General features: G+C 33.9%; 1 protein-coding gene across 1 annotated transcript; it reads right to left on the bottom strand.

Moving 5' to 3' along the window:
• LOC121733144 (allatostatin) lies at positions 1-26,840 on the bottom strand. The gene is made up of 4 exons (XM_042123312.1): positions 26,782-26,840; positions 9,262-9,357; positions 4,154-4,287; positions 1-1,309 (listed from the first exon to the last, which is right to left on the bottom strand). The coding sequence occupies exons 2-4, from the start codon at positions 9,343-9,345 to the stop codon at positions 1,156-1,158; spliced, it is 372 nt and encodes a 123-aa protein (XP_041979246.1). The 5' UTR covers positions 9,346-9,357; positions 26,782-26,840; the 3' UTR covers positions 1-1,155.
• Between the last annotated feature and the right edge of the window lie 447 nt (positions 26,841-27,287).

Below are 27,287 nucleotides of genomic sequence, written 5' to 3'. Positions count from 1 at the left end.
TCAAGTTTGTCCGTTGACATAACATTAATTTATTCATTGACTAGACATAAATCTAAACTTACATACTTATAGAGATACAATTTCGAAGAATATTAACAATTTTCTCTAAAGACATAGATGGTTAAAATTATATTTCTACACAAAGAATACCTCTATTGGATTCATAAAGATTTGTTGCATGTAACAATACACCCTTTTGGCAATTTTATGCGGCAGCCTCAAATCTTGTAAAATTTATTGAAATGAGCTCTGTCGACCTCGTTTTTCCCGTTACAAAAGACTTTCCAACTTCGGAACAGATGTAATGAGATGGGAAAAGTGTTACGGCAACTTTTTACTTTATTAGGTTACTCGCTTCGGCAGATTTATGCCGCAAATACGTGTGCTCTGATGCGATTTGCAGGTACGTGTATAATCTTAGTCAAGAGACTAGTTTTTTTATATTTAAACAAAGGTGAAAAGTCTCATGGTTCGTACTAATTTTAGGTTACTTGTTTAAGTAATTTAAAAAGAGAACAAAGATGTAAAATTTTTGTATTGTACAATTAATTTAGCATCAGTTCACACCGAGACGATACAAGACACGATGCAGATCTGTTTTTTAAGCGGCGAATCAAAATTGTAACTTATTTACTACGCAAGAATTTCAAACTGCGCCTCTGTTACGGATACCTCTGTAACGTGTTTTTTCATGTGTAGATAATAAAGTTCAATTCTGAATCGCAATGTTATTGTAGCATCACTTTACGTCTCGGTATCTGACCTTAATCTGAAATAACATCACAAGCTCTTTGCTATCAAGTATAACGAGCCTGTATTTACTTGGAATTACTCCTAAATAGTTTCAAATGAAATATTTGTAGTGACTGCTTTGTATAGACACTGTTTATTCAAGAAATAGAAATACAGAGGCCTAGAAGCCTGTCAAATAAAGGTGTATTCATTAAAAGTCTCAAATAAGCCTAATTGTATGGGATGGTGATGCAAGACGGGCTTAAAGTTCATAGCATAGTATCTCTTATCGTATTATCGATAAGAATTACTGTGCTCTGAACCAAACAAAATTTTACTCTACTTATTTATTTATGCTTACAGTAACTTTTAACCGACTTCCAGAAAAAGGAGGAGGTTATATTATACAGACAGCTCAACAATTCACTTGCGGAAGCAGGAGATGGGGTTGAAGTAGCACTGGCGGAATCGTACCTGCCTCTTGTCGGCGCGCCACTGACGGGCCAGCCTGCCGTCGGGCCGCCGCAGCCAGCCGCGCGGCTCGGGGGGCCACGAGCGACCAACGCGGGGACTTAACCTGGGGACAAACATTAAGATACAATTACCATATACAAATTAAGGAATACGGTCTAATTACTCTTGTTGTAAGAAAAAACAGGCCAAAATTTATAGACAGCTAAGTCTTAGTAATATGATCCTGATTTTATCCTTATGCTTAGAACCCAAAAATGGTAAATGTAAATTAATAGCTGTTGTCCGCGACTTCGTCCGCGTGGACTTTATAGTTGTTCCCGTACATCGATTGAGTCGTTTACGCGCAAATCAGAAAAGTATATTGTGTGGGAACCGCACATTTTTCCGGGACAAAAAACATTCCTTGTCCCAGATTCAAATTAGTATCTCCAATCTCCATGCCAAATTTCATCAAAATAGATTAAATAGTTTAGGCGAGAATCATAAAAGTCAATTGTGCGGGAACCGTACATTTTCCGGGACAAAATTAGTATTCCCTGTCCTTTCTCGAGACTCAAAGTATCTCCATACCAAATTCCATCAAGATATATTGAATAGTTTACGCGCAAATCATAAAAGTATATTATGCAGTAAACAGTAATTTTTCCGGGACAAAATGAATCCTATGTTCTTTTTCGGAAAACAAAGTATCTTTATACCAAATTTCAGCAAAATGGGTCCAGCCGTTTACGCGTGATGTGACCACGCGTAATAATATAACGTTCCGTGCAGCTTCGCCCGCGTAAATTAGATATTTCACACACAAATTAGTCAACAAAAAATAGCCTATGATCCTTCACGTGGTCTACTTCTTACCTGTGCCAAATAACAGAAAAATTGCTCCAGTAGTTCGTGAGATAAGCCCTTTTTTTCACATTTTCCTCTATTTCTTCGTTCCTATTAGTCTTAGCGTGATAAAATATAGCATTTAGCCTTTCCCGATAAATAGGCTATCTAACACTGAAAGAATTTTTTAAATCGGACCAGTAGTTCCTGAGATTAGCGCGTTCAAATAAGTCCTTTCAAATAATATACCCCCGTTTTTTCCACACTTTCCTCTATTTCTTCGCTCCTATTAGTATTAGCGTGATAAAATGTAGCCTATAGCCTTCCTCGATAAACGGGCTATCTAACACTGAAATAATTTTTTAAATCGGATCAGTAGTTCCTGAGATTAGCGCGTTCAAACAAACAAACAAACCAACAAACTCTTCCGCTTTATAATATTAAGTATAGATATTATGGTATTTAGGCGTCTGAGACGGCGCGGGCGCTTTAAATACGTTATGTCAAATACCCTAAACATTTTTGCAAGTTACAGTACCCTTATGTACGCCTCCTAACAGCTTCGCAATAGTTTTAATACTACAGTCCACAAATGTGTTAGAGCAAAAATTTAATGTTTTGTAGATAAACAGCTGTTGACGGTCTATGTCTGAGATTGGTTTTGTAAATGGCTTGAAAAGGTCGCTATAAGGCGATGGAACAAGAGTTAATGAAATAGTTATCATTAGTATTTGTTTTTAACAGATATATTAAGTAAATGTGTTAAGTATACACTTGTCAGCAATATACATCAATATCTAAATTAACATTCAAAAGCACAATGTTTAAGAAGTTCTAAAGGTATATTTTTAATATAATAACCTCATTTTTAAGTATAACACAACAATTTAAATTGTGCCATGTGAATAAATTATGATTGTTATTGAATTTTTAGAAACAATATTTTATGATTACTGAATATTCTTTAAATTATTACGTTTTCATACCTACACATTTTTTTAATGAAATAAGGGGGCAAACGAGCAAACGGGTCACCTGATGGAAAGCAACTTCCGTCGCCCATAGACACTCGCAGCATCAGAAGAGCTGCAGGTGCGTTGCCAGCCTTTTAAGAGGGAATAGGAGAGGGTAGGGAAGGGAATAGGGTAGGGGATTGGGCCTCCGGTAAACTCACTCACTCGTCGAAACACAGCGCAAGCGCTGTTTCACGCCGGTTTTCTGTGAGAACGTGGTATTCCTCGGTCGAGCCGGCCCATTCGTGCCGAAGAATGGCTCTCCCACGTATAAAAGTTACATACATACGTACATATATGTTTCTATACCTATATGGTCTACAAACGTGTATGTAGGCGTGGAAATATAAACATTGAACGAATAAAAATATTTTTATTGAATAAAGGTTTAGTAGATTAATATAATGTGAAGACATAGATTTCACACCCGATAACTAGTTCGAGTTAATCACATTAAAAAGGGATAGGACTGGGTACAAATACAAACTGAAATCAAATTATGTAAAACTTTCACAATTTGTATAACAACTTTGCGATCCGATCTATTTAAATTGAGGTGCGTATTCGACCTATTTTACATACATGTGACGATAATTTAACCAATATATTTTAACTTCGTCTCTTATAGAAATTAGAATCTACATTTTATATTAAAACTTAAAAAGAAACAGGACCCGATTTCTTTAATGTCCCCTGTGTCACTTCTTCTACTGACGAATCCAGTGATAATCTGAATGTGCGATATGCCATTTAGAATTTAGTATAAAACCTGCCAAAAATAACCATAGACACACTCTAAAATACCTTGTTTAAGAAGCATCTACGTTATTATATCCATACTAATATTATAAATGCGAAAGTGTGTCTGTCTGTCTGTTACTTCTTCACGCCCGAACCGCTGAAGCGATTTTGATAAAATTTTGTAAGTCCCTGGAAAGGACATAGGATACTTTTTATCCTGGAAAAATGTACGGGTTCCGCGCGATAAACGAGTTCGGGCGTCATCTAGTTTTAAATAAAAAAAAAATGTTTTTCGTATGACTTCTACATCATCACTATGCCGGAATTTTAGTATCTTTTCATAAATAGTTGAGCAACTACAAACTTACCTCTCTTCAGCGTCAAGTTGCATGAGGAACTTGCGCAGCGCGGCCGAGTTGAGAGTGTCGAAGGGCGCGCCGTAGTCCAGCTCTCCCTCGTGCAGCACCAGCTCATTGTCACTCGTCGGCTCTTCTTCAGCCTCCTGAGTGACATAAACATGTCGGATCAGAGCTAAGAACTTCAACAAGCAAAAGATACGATACAAGTGGGCAAGACTTAAATTTGTGGGCAAGAAATTTTTGCCCGCGATGACGCAAAAAGACGGGTTTTGTTGAGAGAAAAATTATTTTGATACTTTTTTTTATAGAAGAAAATATTTATAAAAAATTAAGTATCAAAACTAGTAAATTCTAAAAAATCCTCGTCTTCCTAGGGGCGCGAGGCCCCTTGGACCGCGAGGTCCGGCCGTATGCGGTGGCCCACGCCTTACGCCGCCTATGTGCGATACGATCATCGTGTGATAAATGAATCGAATATCATCGCGTACGAAGTTTCGGGCAGCATCTAGTATCTATTATTTAAAGTCAATATAATGATAGCCTAAACTCTAAAGTATTATCCCACCCAAAGCTACAAACATTGTTTCGATTTGGAATCGAATTTAATTTAACTACTTCGAGTTGAAAGCTCTTATTCTTTAAGATAACTAAGCGATCGACTTTTTTATTGTTCCGATGCGGGGATCGAACTAATAATTATCTTCGAAAATCTCCAAACTACTGGAACACGGAGACGTGAAATACAAACTAAATTGTTAAAATAAACGGATTGAAGTAATGATAATGACACTAACTAATTAACGAAAACCTTATTCATGGGCCGGATATTCCGGATTTTAATATCATTCTCGAAATAGGGGACGAACAGAATTATGGGTTTCCTTAATGCGCTTAAGATTAGACAAATTTAAATGAAAAAGAGGTCAATGCTAGGTGTATTTTGTGAAGTTATCAATAAAATAGTTATTCATTCAATAAGAAATCGATCAAAAGTCCCTTTTGAATTATGAAAATTCATCAGTTTGTATAGGATTAAATATTTTGTACGTGATATGATCTTAAAAACTTGCCGGGACATACGGACGGACATACGGGCAGACATAACGAATCTACTTTTATAATCTCTGTACTTTTATAATCTGTTATTTTGCCATTTGGCTACGAAGCCCTAAAACCGACGAAATGCATGATTGGCCGATGGTATACCAATTACCAAATATAGAAAATATTTTGAATGAAATTCAATATTATGATTAACAAGATTTTGAAATTAATTTTAACTTAAAAAGACTTCCGTAGTCATCTCTTAGAAAGAGATGATTGAATTTAGAAAGCTTAAGACTTAGTACGAAGTTCTAATAGTAAGCGCATTTTGCAAGTTAGTGAGTTAACTTTTATAATGTTCTTACTTATTACCAGCTTAAAGCGGAACTTACTAATTTTTCTAAGCCGTTTTCGTTCTCTGTATGCATTACTGTCATAACTTATTTTAGAGGTGGTGCTGAAAATGATGATAAAAGAAAGCTGATTTTAAATAGCAGTTGATAAATTAATAAAAATAAATTAATCAGAGCATCAAATATCGTCACCCTCCTGGCTGTAGTGTAGTATCGTAACTACACAGATACTACCTTCGAAATCGTAGCTTCTTTTTGCATAAGTTCTCTCTAACAATCGTATCGGTATCTTCTACCGTTAAAGAGATATCACATTATTTTAAAATGCTTATCTGTCAAAGTATGAGAAAAAAGTAATGCTAACTGTAGTATGTACATATAAATACGACAGTTAGACCGAATTGATTTTTTATTAAAGTAATAAAACTTGCTGTCGTATGTACATTCGACCATAAATATCAGTGCAGTGTATGCATGACTTATCTGAAAGGTTCCGAAGAAGCAAAACAAAGTATTAAGGAAGAGAACACCAAGTACCAGACAGAGAAATTTTGTTTCGTACAGTTAGGAAGAAATATAAATTGGCTGCACAGGAAAATCCCTCACTTATACAATGTGCTACGTTTGATCTACAACAATGTCTTAACGTGGTTTTACCATGAAACTAATACGGTTTTACATATATTTTAGGCTCCCCAACATTGCCCGATTAAAATGTCACACGTGTGACTTTAGGGGAGGGCCAGGCCCGCTCATTGCTTATATCCAAACAAACTAGCAATAGACTAGTTAAAGCTACGATTAAATTACCATGGTCATAACCAGACCAGTAGCTTAGACCCTTTCTAAAAATAAAAATAAAAACATTTTACTTATGTGATATTGATGCGTTGTGATGTGGTTGTGATATTAGACGCGGTGTTTTGATGGTACCCCCTGAATTAAAATTAAATATGACGTGCTACTCCGCCTTGTATGTTGTAATGCGTTAGAAACTAACACCTTCGGAACTGTCCTTCGTGATGTGCCCTACAAAGGAAACTAGAAGAAGAATCAGCGTACGAACGCATACAATGCGTATAATTCCGATTTCCGTTTCAACCATAAAGTCAATATACCTAGCGGAATAGAGAAACAAAGGCCTTAGCAAGAGAGATGTCACTATCAGTAACACTGCGGTAAAAAGCGACGTGTGAATTGTGATACATGACAGCAGCACTCTCTTTTTGACGTCCAGTCGGCACGTGCCGCACGTTGACAATTTAATATCATAGAAATAATGTTCAATCATGCTTGTGTAAGTGTATACGTACACATATTTTTACACACAGATGAAACCAATTTCGGTTTCGTTTGACAGCTCGAGATTGTTGCTCTATTCCGCTAGGTATATTAACTTTATGGTTTCAACGCAACGCACCGGAGTACGACTTCGCTCCTAACCTTACGTTATAATACAAAGCCAACGTTTGAATATTATTGACCAACTCAACCCTCAGAATACACATAATTAAATATCAAATAAAATGTAAAACGAATTACGTTTGTGTTCATTCCACGGAGGGTGTCTTACTGAGGATGGTTATTTAATTTGGGAAACCCTTGCTGCTTGAAATAAGTGAAAAAAATATTTTTTATAACCTGGGTGGCTTTCCAAAAAGTGTTAACTGGTTTACAATGTAATAATATTTATTTATCGGAATTAATAAATAATTATCTCTTATTGGAATTCTTTAATTTTGTTATTTAAACGTTTGTTTTACTTCATGTTTTGTTAATTAGCTACATTTTTATAAATAAATATACGTTATTTTTTGGTAAAAACTTTGTTACTAACAAAATTATTTTAAAGAAAGAACCATGTAAAAGATACTAGTTTGTTATTTAAAATTATTATTGTCTAAAGATATTATAAGTATTTTATTGTTTATAAATGTTGTTGCTAACATGTGCTATTAAAATCAAATCAAAGAGAAATTAAAACACCAAAAAAAAAACAAAAAAAACTTTACAGTAAGTTTATTTGCATACTAAACTACACTCTGCATGTTTATATTAGTCCAGGGGCCCTATTATGAGCTCTTAAAAACCATTCACTTTACGTCCTTATACAGTCAGTATAAGGACGTAAAGAGCTCATAATAGGCCCCCAACTGTAAGTTCTAGCAAGTTCATATTTAGTTTCTGTATCAAAATCAATATTGGTATAGATTTATTATGACAGTATAACCCAACATTGATTCAAAGGGAAATTCGTTAGGTGGTATGGGCGCTTTGTTATTATGATTAAAATACATGGACTATTAGATTTGAATAATTCCGTTCGTATTATAGTATATAAATCATTATGTTCTATTTCATTTATATGTCGAGAATATGTTTAAACAAAATACATGGTATGGTTAGAGCGTGGGTATAAAATTGTGTGAAAAATGTTCTAAATATGTATGGTAAGTGAAATCTGGAACTATTAATAAATAAATATTATTATAATTAACAGCCGAGTGTCCCACTGCTGGGCAACTGGAACTAAATAAGATAAAAAATGCTGAAAGGAGTTGCGATTTTGTGATAACTGCTAATACTATATTATTATTTTTAATAATTTGGCGGAAATTTAATTTCCCTAGACGGGAAAATCATCTTCGTCGTCTTACTTAAAAATAAACAAACCTATCTTCACGAGTACTTTACCTATTATTTGTATATCGACTATCGAGTATTCGACGACCTCTGTGGCTCAGTTGGTAGGCTGTTGGTAGCTCAACCCAGGGGTCACGGGTTCGAATCCCGCCGACGGAACAAAAAGTTTTCAAAGTTCCTGGGTCATGGATGTGTATTAAGTATGTGTATCATTTAATAAAAATCTTAAATATATGTATGGTATAAAAATATTAAATGTATTTCCGTTGTCTGGTACCCGTAACACAAGTCCTTCAGGTACTTACCACGGGGCCAGACTGACGTGGTGTAAAGCGTCCATAGATGTTATTATTATTATATCTGTTTATCTTTAATTATAAAGTAATCTGAAAAGAGGCTAAGTCTAAGATGAATATTATAATATCACTTCATAATAACTAAAACATAATCGTAAAACCAAAAAACCAACGCTAATTAAAACTTTTGGGCCGACGTAATTTTTCTTAGAAAACAGATTAAAAATTAAAAGGTCACAGACGATGTTAAAAGAAAAGTTAATAATTTATAGACAATGATTGGAGGAAAATCGAGATCGTAATACTATGTTCTAATTTTTTTTTATTATTGAAATTTTAATTTTAGAATAAGATCTCATAAACAGGGTGTGAAAAAAAACAAATTTATTATTTATATTTAGAATTAACTGTGAAAGAAGGAGCGAAAAAAGAGTTAATTTTGACTTACATGTTTCTATGAGAAATGTCTCAACGCTGCAACGCGCAACGTTATGAATTTACCCATACAATAATTAAATACGTAACTCTTTCAGCACTGCTACTTTCATAGTGGACTCTATACAAGGGACACGTACACAGTCTAAACAATTATCACTTTGTTATGTTACACCCTGTATAAAAAACTACAGTGTGGACTTCTTTCAGCTTATGTAATTTAAGCGTAGTACCACAAATTGCTATAGCGTTTTGGGCGCTAAATACGTCCGCGCAGAAAACACGCACGTCTGAAAGTTATTGTTATTATTTACCGTTATAGAAAATTTTATATTGTCTACGATACCATTGGTGCAGCGGCGATGGTGATCAGCAGGAAGGCTATTGTGCCCACCGCGACGAGCGACCCATTGTATGTAGACTTGTGCATTGTGAGCGGGGCCTGTGAAAAAAAACAAACGTCACTTTTAAATTCTTTATGGTAGGCGAAGTCCCGACTCTCAAGTATCATTGTATCATTCATCATACGATAATTAAATGAACATTGTTAAGAATTGTATGGACAGATAATAAATTAAACGAAAAAAATATACCCTTGTAGAGTTGGAAGCATACGGCCTACACACTCCTATAAAAGTTACATTTTGTACATTATATTATGCTATGTTAACCAGAAATCCGTGTCTGATCAAAACTGTTTTTTAACTGTAACATAACTTTTTTATATTGCGATTATTACCTACTATTTGCTATTTTTTCGTGCCAGCAGAGAGGCACAGAATTAGCTGCGTAATTTAGCGGAAGAACGCAGGAAAATTCACGAACTTGAGTTCCGGCGGAGCTAAAAGTTTTGGTTATAATACAATGTGTCCCGACACCGGTATCCGATCCTTTAATATCAATATCTATGGCATATTTTATCGACAAACTGGCTCTCAAAATTTTTCTCTCTCGATTCATATCCGATATTTCTTCCCCTAAATTTATAACATGTTGCCTGTGTAAGCATAGTCCACAAGTTTAGCTATCAAATGAGACCTTTTTTATCTTCATAGGATATTTACATGAGAAGTACTGGTCAGATTAGTGTGATAGCCCGAGAAAAAACTAAAATGGCTACCACTTTACAACCGTGAGAGAGAGAAAAAATTTGAGAGCCAATTTGTCGATAAAATATGCCATAGATCATGACATTAAAGGATCGGACACTGGTGTCGGGACACATTGTATTATAACCAAAACTTTTAGCTCCGCCGGAACTAGAGTTCGCGAATTTTCAGAACTCGTGAGAAATATTGTGGTCGAAACCGAGAATATATTTTACCATCGGATACGGAATATTATATAATACTCGTATAATATATACAGCTACTGACCAAAATGTAACGAATGATAATATTCCTATTATATTTAATGCTAATATGATACGTCCGTAATAACTTTCCCTCTGATCTTTTGGACGCGAAATTGGATATCATTTCGAATCGGCATGTAATTTTTGCAATCGGTTATAATATTGTTATATAAGAACATTGGGAAACCTTTCCTCCTAAAATAGTTACGACGGCAAAAAAATACTACTAAAACATTATACGATTGTAATCAGAGTTGAATTGTTAACTTCGGATACGCGGAAAAATGCTGGAACTTGAGTTAAAAAATTATGTTATTATATTATTACATTACTGCGAAAGTGTGTCTGTCCGTCTGTTACTTCTTATACAGGGTGTAACAAAAATAAGTGATAATACTGTATGTGTGTGTATAAAATAATATGGGCGAAATACTTTATATGGCAAAACAGCGTCCACCACTTAACTTAACAGATAGAGTATGGAGATTGGAGAATCTGTCAAATAAGTTGTGGATAGCTTATCCGGCACTTTATCAGGAAGTGGTCAAACAGGCCCTTAGCCTAATTTCATGTGTTTCAAAAATAGACACACTTGCAGTAACAAGTATTACAATTAGATACTTTACCATTTTTATCTGCGTAAAAATATTATGATGAAATGGCTCTTCACACGAGAATGTTACAATTTATACAAGTCTTTTTAGAATAAAATAACACAACAAGTATTATATTTGTATTCGTAAAAGAACGCATACCACACTAATATTATAAAGTGTACATACTATTATACTTTATATTATACTATAGAGATTTTTTACAGAGATATTCTTTGAATCCTGGGAAAGGAGATAATATTAGGATACTTTTTATCCTGGAAAAAATATGCCGTTTCCGCGTGATAAAGGAATTTTGGGCGCAACGGAGTTCACCGTCTAGTACTCAAGTATATTTTTAGGTATCTTTTTATACAGGTTATTAGAGTAAACACCGTTATCCTTAAAACCATCAAATGAGCCCGTCAAAATGAACAACTTTTTCTATGAGATGAGAACAATGCTGGGAAGTTAACTGTGCGGCCATACTTTGATATTTATAATGAGCATAAGCTTTTTTAGCACGAAAAATTGGGTTTTATTAGTGTTTTAATATCTATAGTTGGTCTTACTATATATTGCCTATATTTAATTATACCTTCCTAATAAAATATAGACCCATGTCCCACAAATCACGTCAGCTATTACATCGCTAACCGCAGACATTGGCCTTCACAACTATTCCTGCCGAGGACATGCTATCCCAAATGTTCTATGGCTTGTATTCATTGTCGTTAAAATATAATATGTACTTAGTTGTTTTGTAAAATTCTCTGCCCAAAAATATTTTGTCAGGGACGATAAAACAAAAAAACTCGAAATGTTGTTCTTATTTATTTTAATCTTATTTGCCTAATTGTAAGCAAAATGTCCCTACACATCGCTGTCACCAGATAATTAGATATCGAAACAAAAAGCCGAGAAAATGATAAATGACTTTTATGATTTTGATAAAATGAAACAGTGCATAAATTGTATTCGTGCCTGATTTCTTTATCGCAAAATAAATAAATTGCTTTCCTGTGTGTTCTTATCTCATGGTGACCTTTCAAATTAACATATTTTAGCCGTATATTTATCAAAATATCCCAATTTTTCGATGTAGATTATCAAATCTGCATCGAAAAATTGGGATATCGTTAAAAATGAAATAATACAAAAATCTATAGCGTTTTGTAAGCCCACACTATAGCTGGATTTATAAGTGTCCGCGCGAATAAGCGGTTCGACCGCTACACTGCGAGATCACAAGCAATAATTATTGTATGTAATGAGTAATGGCTAATAATAATTGATTTCAATAGTGGCGCGGTCGCGTCGTCAAGTGTAGCGGACAAATCCGAAAAAAGTTTTGAAAGACATACATTTAACATTTTAATATTAAATAGCATTACGATGTCTAAAAGATCTCATGCTGAGTCCTCGGAGAAATGAAGTTTCGTATATCGCTATACGCTGTAGTGTATTAAGTGGCTGTAATCTTTTGAGCTCACACTCGGTGTATTTTGTTTTATTTTAAATTCAACGATATTTATTTGAATGTAAATTCGATATGGCTGTATCAAAACACCGTTTTAATTTGACTTTTGTTTAGTTTCCTCTTGTCCGGTTGTAAACTAATCCTAGTTTACTGTAACTGGATACGCCAAAATGATTTTAAAAATAGTTTAAATGAGTTTTAAAATAAATTGCTGTTGTAGGGCTTGAAACCTTTATTAGAGAAATTTTAGGCATAATTTTCTACTTTATTTAAATAAAAATAAAATATTTTTAAGCGCTAAGTGTCTAAACATCATACTAGGCCGAAAATATGCGGCCGAAGTTCAGCATGATTACGCCAGCAATGCGCTACGCATACAATATAACGCGACGTAATTTCGGCATGGTGTGTCATCAGTAATTTAAAATACATTGCAGGCGTTATCATGTCGAACTTCAGCAGCGTTTTTTGGCCTAGTGTGCTTAGATACTAAGTTACGCCTTGTCTTGCCTCAGAGAAAAATAGTCTTTCTCGACAAAAAAACGGAAACAGATTTTTTGTTGAGAAAGAATATTTTTCTCTCTAACCTCTTCCTAACATCTCCTTTCCTCATATACTTTGACCTCTATATATTGAAAAAAACTACGTTCAAACAATTAAAGATGTCCGATACCTAAAGGCGTGTTGATATTGCCGCCATTGTGTCTCGTCCCATGGGACGGAGATGGCGGACGAGTTCGACATAATTGGATACATGAGATGCCATCTATCAATAACGCGAAGGGCATTCTCGCTCATTTATTATAAAGGTATAACTTGATACAAATTGATAACTTTTAGCGGGTGAACGTATAGGATACTCGCGTAAATGTTTTTTCATTACGGTCCGTTTCGACAATGAAGAATGACCATGGTTATGTCGATCATGGGGCATCATAGACGTAACACATGCTCCAGTAATTGTCCATCATGGTCCAAGGTGGCGAGGCCGCTAACATACATATAAGGTGTATCCACAACCAATGTTATTATAATAATAATTAAGCTAGATCATAATATAATAATAATTATGCTTACGAGGCACATGGATATGTTAAGAGTATCCTCTTAACATATCCATGTGCCTCGTAAGCATAATTATTATTATACCATGGGCGAGAGAAATTGAAAATAGGTATTTGAAAATGTATTGCTGTCTCACCAATCTCAAGTCTCCCACCGCAGAGCACGATAGAGACAACACGACAAAAGTTCTAATAAAAGAACAGAAAATCTTCGATTCGTTGTCCGCTGATACCTTCTCCAAAACTTAACCGATTTAAGTACTTTTATAAAAATTAAAGCAAGGCTTGAGCTGTGCTCCTATGTTTTATTTTTTTTTGTATATTTTAGCCAGTTTTGCTTTCTGGGTGTTTGAACACAGAGGAAAATTTTGCCATTTTTTGGGTTTTTGGACGTTCTTATCTTTTTAATAATAAAATTATGAAAAAAAAGAAGACATAGAGACATGCAGCTAATTGTGGCCATAGATATTCAGAAAAAAAATCATAACTCTACCGGCATTATCTAGGGAGGAAACAGGGGACAACGTTTGTATGGAAAAACGGCGGTGTGGACTCCTCTTGCATAGAGCCTTGTTAGGGTCCCCGCAGACTTACAATTTCAAGTTGGCCGACTATCGTACAAACCACAGAAATAGATCAAGATAAAAGCGCAATGTCGCTCCAATTTGTATGAACACGAGCGTGTCACTTTTTTCATACCTACTTCTATCTTGATCTATTTACGATAGTCGGCCAACTTAAAGTTGTATATCTGCGGGGACTCTTACACCAAAGCAAGCAGACAATTTGATTGGCCGAGAGTGCTGTCTCGCCAGTCACCATTCTATACTCGGTATGTGTAATTGAGGCCACACATTTTCGAGGGAATCGAAGGTCAACAAGCAGTCAGCGTGGGTCAGAATTTTCCACGTCCGTTTTAATCACAATATTATCTTAAAACTGCCCTGTCCTAAACTATCAGGCAAAGGTCATCCAAAACTTTCTTTGTGTTTGTAGGTAAATCGGCTACATAATAATATTGTCTGAAACTTTTGTCTATGGTATAGAATAACAAAAAGAGAAAATGTTTTTGCATTGAATTTACTTCAAAACAACCTGAACGGATCGTTAGAATATTAAGTTATATTTTTTTTTTGTATAGGAAGAACCGAAGAACAAACGATAAAAGTAATATGATATATTTTTATCTACGCTTTCCTGGTTATTATTTAGTTAAGCGTTTTCTGCTTCCTGGCCTTAGAAAAATAAATGAGAATCGTCAAATAAAAAATGGAATTACATTTAATATGCACTGAGCGCACTCAGTAAATGAATTTCCAAAGTTTATTGCTTTCGTGACGCGATCGAACCGAGTTTAGAATCTTTACGATAGATTGATAGCTGTACTGCATTAATATGCAAAACCGATCGAGCGGAATAAACGGATAAAATACGCCTTCTTCCTATTAAAATCTTTATTAAGATGCACGATCTTGAAAAATATAAATTGCTTCTTAAAATACAGCTCGAAGAGCGAGACATTACATTATGAAGGAAAATTTTCCCGTTGAGTTGTAGACTCGAATCATATTATGTTCCCTACAATATTATTCTCATAGTGGGAGTGTGGTACTCATGCACCAACTACAAGGCGATTCTCTGTATTATTAAATTGAAGGAAACCTCTCAGACGAGGGAGAGATCTTAGATATTCACTATTCAGTCTTTAATAAAACGTAAAATTTGTAAAACGAAAAAGTGTCGAAATGAAATGATTTCGAAAGAAAGCAGCACCCAAAACTTTTACTCAAAGGAGAATGACCTGAAGTGGTTCAAATGTCGACCACTAACGAGAGCTATTTAGACTTATTATCCTTTAAATATAGAGTAACTTTCAGTATGAGATAAATAAAAAAAGCTGTCGGTAAAAAGTTATGACCATATAAAAATGACTTTTTTGAGTGAAAATATTGATATTTATATTCATCTATTTCAGTAAAAACCTACAGGGAATGCCAAGCGGCATGACATAGCATAGATAAAGTAGTTAAAAATGCAATGGATCATATCAATAATATTTTATGGAATAAAATGGTAGAAAACTTTTTCATTCCATCATAACTTTTTACTGACTGGTTATTTTTGGTTGCGGCCCAGTTATAATAATTTAGTACATATTTAGCAGACCATTACATAAGTATCATTAGTTGCACGAAACTCAATACATTTTTATTACATCAACAATATTTTTTATATAAGATGGTAATCCATCCATAACTTTTCACTGACAGGGTATTTTTGATTGCGGTCTTTTTATAATGATTCAGTGTTTAGTCGACAATTTTACTATATATAGGTCTCGTTAGTGGTGGAAATTTGGACCCAACACCATACATTTAATGTCATACTCCTTTGCACATATGGGCATTTTAAGATTATTTATATAATTTTAGTTAGCGCTTGATGCTCAATCTTTGGTATACCTATAAAATAATGATCCCACACCGGTTTCGGTGATGGTGGCCGGTTTCATTGAAACCAGTCCATTTTATAGTGCCCAAATGTGTGCGCAGTATACAAGAGCACTCTCTATTTCTTTTACTCTCATAACCCAGTGGGACGGAAGATCGACACGACTGGCGAGAGATCAGGCGCAGGACCGACATTTTACATGCCCATCCGACGCATGGATCATCTTATTTGTCAAACAATCAAGTGATCAGCCTGCATTGTCCTAACCAAACTTGGAAATAACATGTTTCCAAGGCGGGATTTGAACCCACGACCTCCGAGTCAAGAGCCGTGCTCTGAACCACTGAACCACGGAGGCGTTAATCAATCAATCTCGGGTAACAACTCATACAAAAAAGTTGTTCACAAAAAACAAAACAAAAGTAAAATACATAAGAACTTTAACTATTAACTACTTTGATTTTCGTTAAAAATGCTTTGTTTTCGACAACATTTTTTCAAAACAAAGATGAACGTAGAGTTTTGAAGGCTCCATAAAATACAAGACAATATTTAACAGGGAATAGCGATTTGCGTTGCACTTTGGTAAATAAATACTTTGGTTTGTCAGAGTTATTTAGTTCCCAACTTCTCTCTCCGAGGTAAGCTGAGTATTTATTTTATACTCATTACTCGAAGCAGATAAACAATAACTAAAATACTCGTGTACCGTAGACCGTTGACCGCGATAATGTCTAAGTGTTAACTTTTTTTTTATAAAAGCCAAAATTTTGTATTATTTAATTCGGTGCAATTAAGTAAAGATAGCTGCAATATCATATTTTATAAATGTGTAGTAACACTAAATGACGCCCGCAACTCTGCTGCGGCGAAATTGACTTATAGCGCTGGAACCGTACAATTTTGCTGTTTAAAAGTATCATAAAGGGAAAAGGGAAAGGATCCCCGGACTCCTTTGAGTCCGGGGATCCTTTTCTTACTTATGATACTTTTTACTTTACTTTAGATACTTTTATCTCCATACCAAATTTCAGTAAAATCGGTTCAGCGTTTTGCACGTGAACAGACAGATTTTATGTTTTGTTTTTTATTATATATTTAATTTGGGGCCGTCTATGGGCTCTACGCCCATATCCCTTTTTTTGATATCTTTCTATTGTTTTTCGCACCAAGGATAACAGACAGATTTACAGACACACTCTCGCATTTATAATATTAGTAGGTATAGAGACTATAAAATGCGGAAGAGTGGCTATTGTCTTTCCCACGCATCAACCGTTGAACTGAATATTGATTTTGATAAAAGGTATGAATGATTTTAGGACCCGGTAAAGGATGTCCTTTACCGGGTCTCAAAATCTCATATTAGGACAGTTTTTAACGCGAAAGACGTATACTTACTGCCCACGCGCAATAATAATCACAATTTATGTGTAACATTACCTTTACAATCATACTCTATCTACCTGTAATTAATGTTCTTTTAGTTTAGTAATTAATTTGGTATTGTAATTTGTAGAGGTTTTGTTACGAATGCCGTGTCACCTGCTAAAGGTACCTACATGCATCTGAAAAATTAATAATAATTAATGTGCTTGTTTTAATAATGTTTAGATGTATGTACTGTTTGGTGTCGTAATTAAATAAATAAATAAAAACATGTAAATCTATCAACGTATTGAAAAAGCTTAATTTCTTTTAAGTATTTTTTTTACTTTAACGTGTTAAAATCTTAATAACATCACACAGTTTGTAAAGTATGAAGTAATCAATTGACATGCGGTAATTATGTATTTAAAATTAGTTCTTAGAAGAAAAGTTTTACAGTTGAAAACAATTCGTTCGCTCCCCGGCAAAATCAAAAACTTTATTTACAAGAAGTCGCTTTAAATTCGTTGACAGCCGCCTCGAAGAAGTTTAATAACTGAATTGCATTTAAAATTAAAAAGTTATATTTAAATATAGCTCTTTATTCAAAACAGTTTAACCACGTACACTTTGATTTCAAATGACGCAAGAGACTGATCAAATTATCGAATTCTGGTCAAAGAATTTCCAAAGTTTAAAAGTTGTGTCTCAACTAGTTTTTATTATTCGTAGGTCAACATTTTAAATCTTCGCATTTTCAAAATCTAATCAAGCATTTATGTTGAGCAATATCATTTTCAAGCTTTCCTATATTTCATTATATTAAGGAAAATTATACCGTTATCATCTTATATCTTTAAACGAGCAATTCTTGTATATATAATATATATAATTGAAATCTCGGAATCGGAGCCAATGATTTTCATGAAATTTAGTATATAGGGGGTTTCGGGGGCGATAAATCGATCTAGCTAGGAATCATTTTCAGAAAATTACATTTTATTCGTGTTTTATCGAATACCGAGCAAAGCTCGGTCAAATAGCTAGTTAATATTAAGAGCCCGTACTATCTTTTCTACTGCTCTCTTCACACTCACGCCCGTCTTTCATATGCCGGGTGAAAAAGGACGATCGCCAAGTTAGCGGGCAGTTATAGGTTTTCTGGTTTTTAAAGGGTTTTTTATATGATAGTCGTAAAAAGTAATTCCAACATTGTATCGACGACTTTCTCAACAGTACATTGTATTTTTTTCATACCGTTAAGACGTCAATACAATCCATAAACAGGTGATATTCTAAACCTTTTACAGCAAAAATCACAAAACTGTCGCGGGTTTGAGTTGGATTATTTAAAGATACTTAAAAAAAATAAAAAATCTAGCTGCAACATTAGATTATAATTGAAATGATCTTACATGTTGTGCATTAAAACTTATAGAAATACTGTATTTTAACTGTTAAATCACGTCTGTAAAATGAGCGAAATCAGCAAAATTTCGTATACGGACTCTTAATAACACCCCATTTTCACTCTTTATTTTCTAGTGTATTCTTCTAACATCGAAAGCAGTAATGTTGCAATTTTTTAATTACTCTTATAATCGTAGTTAAGGGTTCTGCTCTTGCAAAATTTCCTTTTACGTTATTTTTTTTAATTAATTATAAAACTATTTCTTCAACACTTTTCATAAATCAATGCAACAAAAATGTATATATATTAACATATTATTTGTTAGTAATTCCTGTGTAATAAACATATTATAACACATTAAGAATATTTTATAACGAGTTTATAATAATGTTAAAGCCTCTTAAGATAGTCATAATGGCGTTTACTTATTTCGTAGCTAGTGACAGAATTACCGGTGAACGTAGGTGTTTAGTGGTTAGTGGTTTAGGCGAGCACTACATTAAACTTTGACTAAGCACAAAACCTCTCAAAGTTTATCAACAAAGCTGCATTTACCCGTCATTTTGCTGCAGAAAACTTTACTACATATAATTGTTCAGTTCAGCGAATCGGTCTATTATACTGTAAGGCCTTAAGCCGAGACGTTTTCTTTATCGCTTCTTTATAGAATCACCGATCTAAATGTTTAGAATTGACATTTAAAGCGTTCGATGGTGTGAAGTTGACGTTTGACTCGTCTAATGTCAATTCCATACATTTTGATTGGCGATTCTATAAAGAAGCTTAGGCTAAGGCTATTGGTAGAATTTCATGTTCAACTCAATTTTTACATGAATTTGTATACGTATAGATTAATAAAACACATGATTTGTTGAGAAAAATGCCACAAAATATTCATGGTGTCTAAAGTGAAGTTAACAAAATAGAAAATGTATGGGATTTGACTCAGCGCAGACGCCATATCACATAACAATGCCATACAATGCGTTATGTTAAAATCCTTACGTCACGTCGCAAAAAACCACATTGCTTTTCTATAGGGTTTTTGCGATGCGACGCCGCAACGCAGTGTTATGGCCTGGCCGTAAGACTTAGCTGCATCAGTCTGGGTTATAGTTAGTTATGTTTTAAGTATGATAATGAATGATATTTATATTAAAAATATGAAGCTATCACCTAGTTCCAATTGGCCCAAATGAACCTAAGATGCAGTGAGTCTCTGTTAAAGGTAATGATAACGGTTATCTCTCTCTATTCCATAAATTTAAAAAGAGATGGCTTCATAACATTTTGACAATTAATTGGCAATAATTCTATTTGTATACAGAATGTAACAAAACAATATCTGATATTTCTTTACACCGTGTTTGTGTCCCTTCTAATAAAATTCACTGTGAAAGTAGCAACGCTAAATGAGTTACTTTTAAGGGTTCCGTACCCACAGGGTAAAAACGGGACCCTATTACTAAGACTTTGATGTCTGTCCGTCTGTCTGTCTGTCTCCAGGCTGGATCTCAAAAACGGTAATAGCTAGAGAGTTGAAATTTTCACACATTGTGTATTTCTGTTGACACTATAAGAAGAAATACTAAAAACAAAATAAAATTAATATTTCCCTTCCCGTACAACAAACGCGATTTCTTCGGCCTTTTTTGCTCGATATTAATAAAGGCAACAGCCTACTTGAAATGTTCACAGAATACTTTAAAATTGTATTCAAACTTTAATAATTAGTAATAAAATTACTCTCCCATACAAAAATCACAATTTTTGTCTATTTTTTTATTTAATGGAACGGAATCCTTTGTTTGCGAGTCGAACTCGCACTGGGCCGATTTTATTTAATTTTTGTATGAGCAAATTCATGACGTTAGAATTCATTCAGTTACATAGTAATATATAAGTCAAAAGTAACTCTTTCAGCGCTACTACTTTTACACAGTGAACAATAACGTCTAGTGGTTAAAGCGCGGCTCTCGACTCCGGAGGTCGTGAGTTCGAATTCCGCGTTGGAAACTTGTTATTTCCAAGTTTGGTAAGAACAATGCAGGCTGATCACCTGATTGTCTGACAAGTAAGATGATCCATGCGGCGGATGGGCATGTAAAAAAAGTCGGTCCTGATCTCTTGCCAGTCGTGTCGTTCTTCCGTCCCACTGGGTTATGAGAGTGAAAGGAAGAGAGAGTGCTCTTGTGTACTGTGCACATACTTGGGCACTATAAAATTACTCCTGCGTAACTGGCCTAATTTCAATGAAACTGGCCACCGTCACCGAAACCGGTGTGGGGAGTATTATTACAGTGAACTTTGTATAAGGCATGATATCGATATACGCCATCAAACACACCCTTAATTATTAGTATTATCATTTTGTGTTGTAACACGCACTCTGAAAATTGATAAATTTATATTTTAGTTAAATAATAAAGTTAAATAATATTGAGCTTATTATATTAGTTATTACGGATCGCTTGCACAAAGTGGGACTTATTTTCTTTTGTCCTTCATTTGTAATGGAAGCTGTTGTTGCATTTATATTTCAAGGAAATTTGTTTGTAAAGATATTCTTACTAATAAAATATAACATTATATAAATGCGAAAGAGAGTCCGTCTGTCCTTTATACCTGCTTTGATAGACATGAAACAACATAGTACTGTTTTTGTGGCGGAAAAATGTACGGTTCAATGAACGAATTTTGAAAGGAGTTGCGGGCGTTATGTGTATAATATAACATAAATATATAGTAAAGGTAGATATAATAGATATGTTTACTGCATAAAAATGTACTATTTTTGCTTAAACTTTACGGGAGAATAAAGGCTGTTAAAAAATCTTAATATATATATTTCTTGTGTGCGTGTGTATGTGACTGAACTCCTCCTAAACGACTGGACCAATTTTGATGAAATTTTTTGTGTGTGTTCGTGGAGATTCGAGAATGGTTTAGATTTACAGTTTGGTCTACTGGAAAATGTTTTTTCAATTAATTTGTTATTTATAAGGAGTTGTTGATTTTGGAATGTTTTACATTAGATCCGGCGGACGGCGCTATCATCGCATTCAATATTATTCTATTTCAATTTTAGTTTGTCCTGACAGATGGTGCTACGATTAATTTGAAAAAAATTTTGTTATTCAATTCATGTGCTGATTAAAATATTAAATAAATAACACATAGGCTACAATTTTAACCGACTTTCAAAATGGGGGAGGTGTTATGTTCGTTTTCTTATATTCAACGATTACTCCGCCGTTTGTTAACCGATTTTCAAAATTTTTCTTTTGGTATATAGGGTATCATCCCAATTTGGTATTATATTCAGAAAAGTGGTGATCTGATGAAGGATCCATAAGTAATCGAGGGAACTCCTCAAAACTTATAGGGAAACATATGGTGACTTCGGTTTCGTGAGAAGTATTCTAAGCATATGCTACCAACAAGTAAGATTTTGCACCGAGATATACCTGGTATACCGTGGTTCGGAAGGTGCTGAGAGAATTCCTGATTCTTTATAGATACAAGTTTGGGAGTTTCGGCGTTGTTTTAAGAACAGAAAGCATATGCTACTATGCAAATTACATTCTTCATCATCATCATCATCATCATCACTACCATATTATACCATTTCATAGTCTTTTAGATCGAGACTCGAGTTTGTCAAGCGATAATTAAAAAAAATCTATATCTACCTAATATTATAAACCTGAAGAGTATGTTTGCTTGAACGCGTCAATCTCAGAAACTACAGGTCCGATTTAAAAACTTATCTCAGTGTTAGATAAATCATTTATCGAGTAAGACTCATCATTTATCGAGAAGGTTATATTATATTATTACTCTAAGACTAATACGACAGAAGAAACTCAGGAAAATGTGGGAAAAACGGGGGAAATATTTTTTATTGGAAAATGTACCTACGGATTCTGTAAAATTTTTAATTTACGCGGGCGAAGCCGCGCGGGACATCTAGTTTAAATATAAATTCATTCGAACAAAACCGTTTTCGGCAGAGAGTTTTAGGAAGATGTACATTTATACTTAAAATTAAGTAACAAAAAATATTGTACTCTTTCCTATATTTGCTTTAATATCTAAGGCTAGCCGCACACACGCAATATTATTGTCAATAATGGACTAAAACCATTCGTGATAGTCCCACAATCACTGTCTTTAAAAGACAAGCGAAGGAACACTACCTCAATACTGAATCCATTTAAGATTATTATTAAATATACATATAGTATACAGTATCCATATAATGTTTAAATATTTATAATTGGAATATAATATTATGTCGATATAGTATGTTATAAATTATAGAATAGTATTATTAGTATCTAAGTATTGTAGTATAATAGTATAGTATAATTATTGTATTTTAAAATGTTACAGTAATTTAAATTGTTCATCAATATTAATTATTATCTGTGCACGCCCTATCTGATGTTTCTGTTCAAATATCTCTAGTTAGGACTGCTGGAAGACATTTCTTATAGATATAAGCAGTACCTGTTGTGTCGTCTATCTAATATTATGTTAGTTTTTAATGGTTTTGTGTGCAATAAAGTGTAAAATAAATAAATAAATAAAAATAAAAGTATCTCCATACTAAATTTAATGCAAATCGTTTCAGCGGTAAAGAGGTAATAGACAGACAGACAAACAGACACACTTTCGCATTTATAATATAAGTATGGGTGAAAAGATTTGCATTTAAAAATTGTGGAACTCGTCACGGATATTATTATACAGAAAAAAATTTGTCCGTCTGTATTAAGGTTAATTGTGATTTAATACCATGCTTTTCTCCCGTTATTTGTATTATTTATTTTAGAAATTGTATTTTGACAAACAATTAGAAAATAACTCAGACTCATAAAAATCATAATCAAGTGGTTAATTAAGAATTTGATTGATGCTATTTGTTATTTTATGAAGAAAGTAATAATACTAATGACATAATAAAATGACATTATTTTTACGTGGTAGAGCCATGCTTCGGCTTGAATGGGCCGGCTTGACCGGAAAAATATCACGGGCTCACAGAAAGCCGGCGTGAAACAGCGCTTCCGCTGTGCTTCGCCGAGTGAGTGAGTTTACCGGAGGCCCAATCCCCTACCCTATTCCCTTCCTTACCCTCCCCTATTCCCTCTTAAAAGGCTGGCAACGACCTGCAGCTCTTCTGCGTTTATTTTATTTTACAAGTTGCTTTCCATCAGGTGACCCGTTTGCTCGTTTGCCCCTTTATTTCATTTTAAAAAAATGTTACATACACGTAAGCTTGAATAGGCTCGCTCGCTAACTTAGCTCAGAAAAAGTGAAGAGAGTCGCCAATAAAGTCCATAAGATTTAATTTTCGTGTAGATTTGTAAAAGTCAAGAAAGAGCATCAAGATATTAACTTGTACTCAAAACCTAGGGATCCAGATTTTATATTAAACCTTTTACAGTTAAATACATTGCGTTGTCTCTGTCTGTCAAGTAACTTTTCTAATGGGCCAGACAAAGACAAGGAGACTTATTATACAGGGTGTAACAAAACTAAGTAATAATATTATATTTTATGTGTACGTGTCTATCATATAGGGTTCACCGTATTTATTTTTTTGTGATTAAAAATACTCTTTTAGCGCTGCTACTTTCACAGTAAACTCTTGTACACCCCAAAGTATAATTACTTTGTTTTGTTAAACTTGTATACAAGGTGTAATTAAACTAAGTGATAATACTTTAGGGGGTGTATGTGTTCCTGACATAGAGTTTACTTTCAAAGTAGCAGCGCTGAAAGAGTAACTTTTTTTTCTTTTTTGTATGGAAAAATTCATGACGCTCGGGCGCTTGCCCATACAAATCAGAAAAAAATATGCTCTTTCATCGCTGCTACTTTTACAGTGAAATCTATGTCACACACAATGAAATGAAATCTATAAACACATTTATGGTAACAATAATAATATTAAAGCCCTTATCACTCAGTTTTGTTACACCCTGTATATAATCGATCTGTTGATGTTTTTATTTGTAATGGGGTAGAATCCCTGGAACCTATATGCGACAAAAAGTCGTCCTTCTTAACCATATCCATAGCAAAATTAATATTTTAAATCCGTCAAGCTTATAAGTTTATTCGTTACAAATGGTTCTTTCGTCTTTATAGTATTAGTATAGATATCAAAGAAGCCACGTAGTGGTTGTAGAATTTGTTATTACAAACGTGAATATTTTGTACAAAATTGTTAGTAAAAACCAATACAAAGGAATTCAACTTTTAACCACAGCAAAGAGGCTTGAGTTTGTTTATTGAAACATTTCAATTTTATTTTATGGTAACAATAATAATATTAAAACCGGATAAATTTACATTTCAATTTTATTTTATGGTAACAATATTAAAACCGGATAATTTTTTATAAATTATTATGCTTATCATGACGCGCGAAAATAAATAAAATATTTAGAGGGATAAAGCGTGTCACAGACAGAGCAGGTAATGTATATTACATCCCGGGATGTACATCTTTACATTATGTTAATCTATCACACACACAGCAGGTAATGTAATGTATCTATCGCTACATTCAAAATCAAAAATTCAAAAAGATGTATAGACAAAGTCCCTTTTTTTCGGTCATGTCCCTTTGTTCCCTTTAATCTATTTCTATGATATGATTTTGATGATTATTCCAGTGTTAGATAGCCCATTTATCGAGGAAGGCTATAGGCTATATTCTATCACGCTAAGACTAATAGGAGCGAAGAAATAGAGGAAAATGTGGAAAAAACGGGGAAAATTATAACTTGAACGCGCTAATCTCAGGAACTACTGGTCCGATTTGAAAAATTCTTTCAGTGTTAGATAGCCCATTTATTGAGGAAGGCTATAGGCCACGCTTTTTATTACGCTAAGACTAATTTTATAGGAGAATGTGGAAAAAACGGGGGAAATTATTTGAAAGGGCTTATCTCGCGAACTACTGGAGCAATTTTTATGTTATTTGGCACAGATAAGAAGTAGAGCACGTGAAGGATCATATTATGTTATCGATTTTAATAATTTTTTTCAGTGCCTATATATTTTATACCCGTGCGACGCCGGGGCGGGTCGCTAGTACATAATAATAATATAATCACAGAAATTTTTGAACACCCTATGAAGAGAAGAGATGTATCGTAATATACAGAAATATATTGAGATGTATTTAGATGTATCAAAATGTAAATATATATTTTCATATAGCTGCTGTGTGTGGTCTCCTGACGATTTCTATAGAAAGATGTATTGAGATGTATCGAGATATATCGTGCTATAATATACATCTTTACATTACCTGCTCTGTGTGTGACAAGCTTTAGTATAGTTATTAATATTGATTTAAATTGTTTGAGTAAAATTAAATTTTTATCAGTTTTATAGAGATCGCACAATGTTCGAAATTCGACCTCAAATAAAAAACTAAATTATAAGTTTCAAATTTCAACGCTCTTCTATTGATATTTTATTGTCAAAATATTGACTTTATTATTTTTCAGACGTAATTCCTGCGACAGTCTCAAATTAATAAGGTCAAATGATGACAGACTGGCCATGTAATAATTGTCTAACAGTATTTAAGATTTAATAAAAAAAACTAAATCTATGTATTTTCAATTTGACAACACTTCAGCCATAAATAAAAGAGTACAATTCGTGTGTATAGGCTTGTCAATCAAAATCTCCTAGGTTGTGTGTTGTAGTGTGTGTAATGTTTTATTTGTTAAAAAAATATATGATAAAAGCGTAATTTAAAAATAATATTAGCTCTATACACTCCTTCACCATATAAACTATAACTGTGCAAAATTTCATTCACCTACATTTCCGCATTTTTCGTCAAAAGGGATCCAAAGTTTTTCGCGCGCGTATAATATAATTAATAAGTAATAATACCTATCCAAAGACTTTGCGGTTATTGAAATTAATATAATTATTAAATTAACTAAATACATATTAAAAAAAATGAAAATTATTATTTTATTACACCTAATTTATACTTATTTGCAAATTTGCCTTTAAAAAATGCAATTCACAATCGCACGGTTCACAACCTTTTTTTTACTAACAACAAAAAAGTTTCGAAAAAAAATATCTACGAATATCACTTACCTCGAAACACAAAGCGGGTTAAGCGCGCAAGCTTGTTATCACGTGAAATGAGCGCTACGAACAAGCCGCGTCGCTTATATACGCTACGAACAAGCCGCCTCGCTTATATACGCTACGCCGTAGCCGCGCCGTAGCCGCGTAGCGCCCGCGTAGCACCGCGTAGCGGCTACCTGTAGCGCCTAGAGCCGCGTGGTAATTCTTACATCTGTACACGAGTACTTTAATCCTCTTATGTGTTTTATCTCATACTAGATAGCTGTATCTAATACTAGTTTTACCGTTTTATCATAATATATTGGGTGTAAAAATAGCTATAAAATTGATGTTACATAATATAAATCGGTCAAGCTGGTACTAAGCTGATAATATTATGATATTTATTTTTTATGGTAAGAAATTTCGGCTAGACCAGAAAAATATCACGACACGCAAATTCTAGATTACACTTTTTTTTTAAGTTGAAAAATAAAAATATAATGGTCTAATTGTGGAGAAAATGAGCAGAC

This window comes from Aricia agestis, chromosome 13, assembly GCF_905147365.1.
Source record: "Aricia agestis chromosome 13, ilAriAges1.1, whole genome shotgun sequence".
NCBI lineage: Eukaryota > Metazoa > Arthropoda > Insecta > Lepidoptera > Lycaenidae > Aricia > Aricia agestis.
The sequence above is the reverse complement of the archived record's forward strand: the minus strand, read 5'-3'. Positions and strand labels throughout refer to the sequence as shown.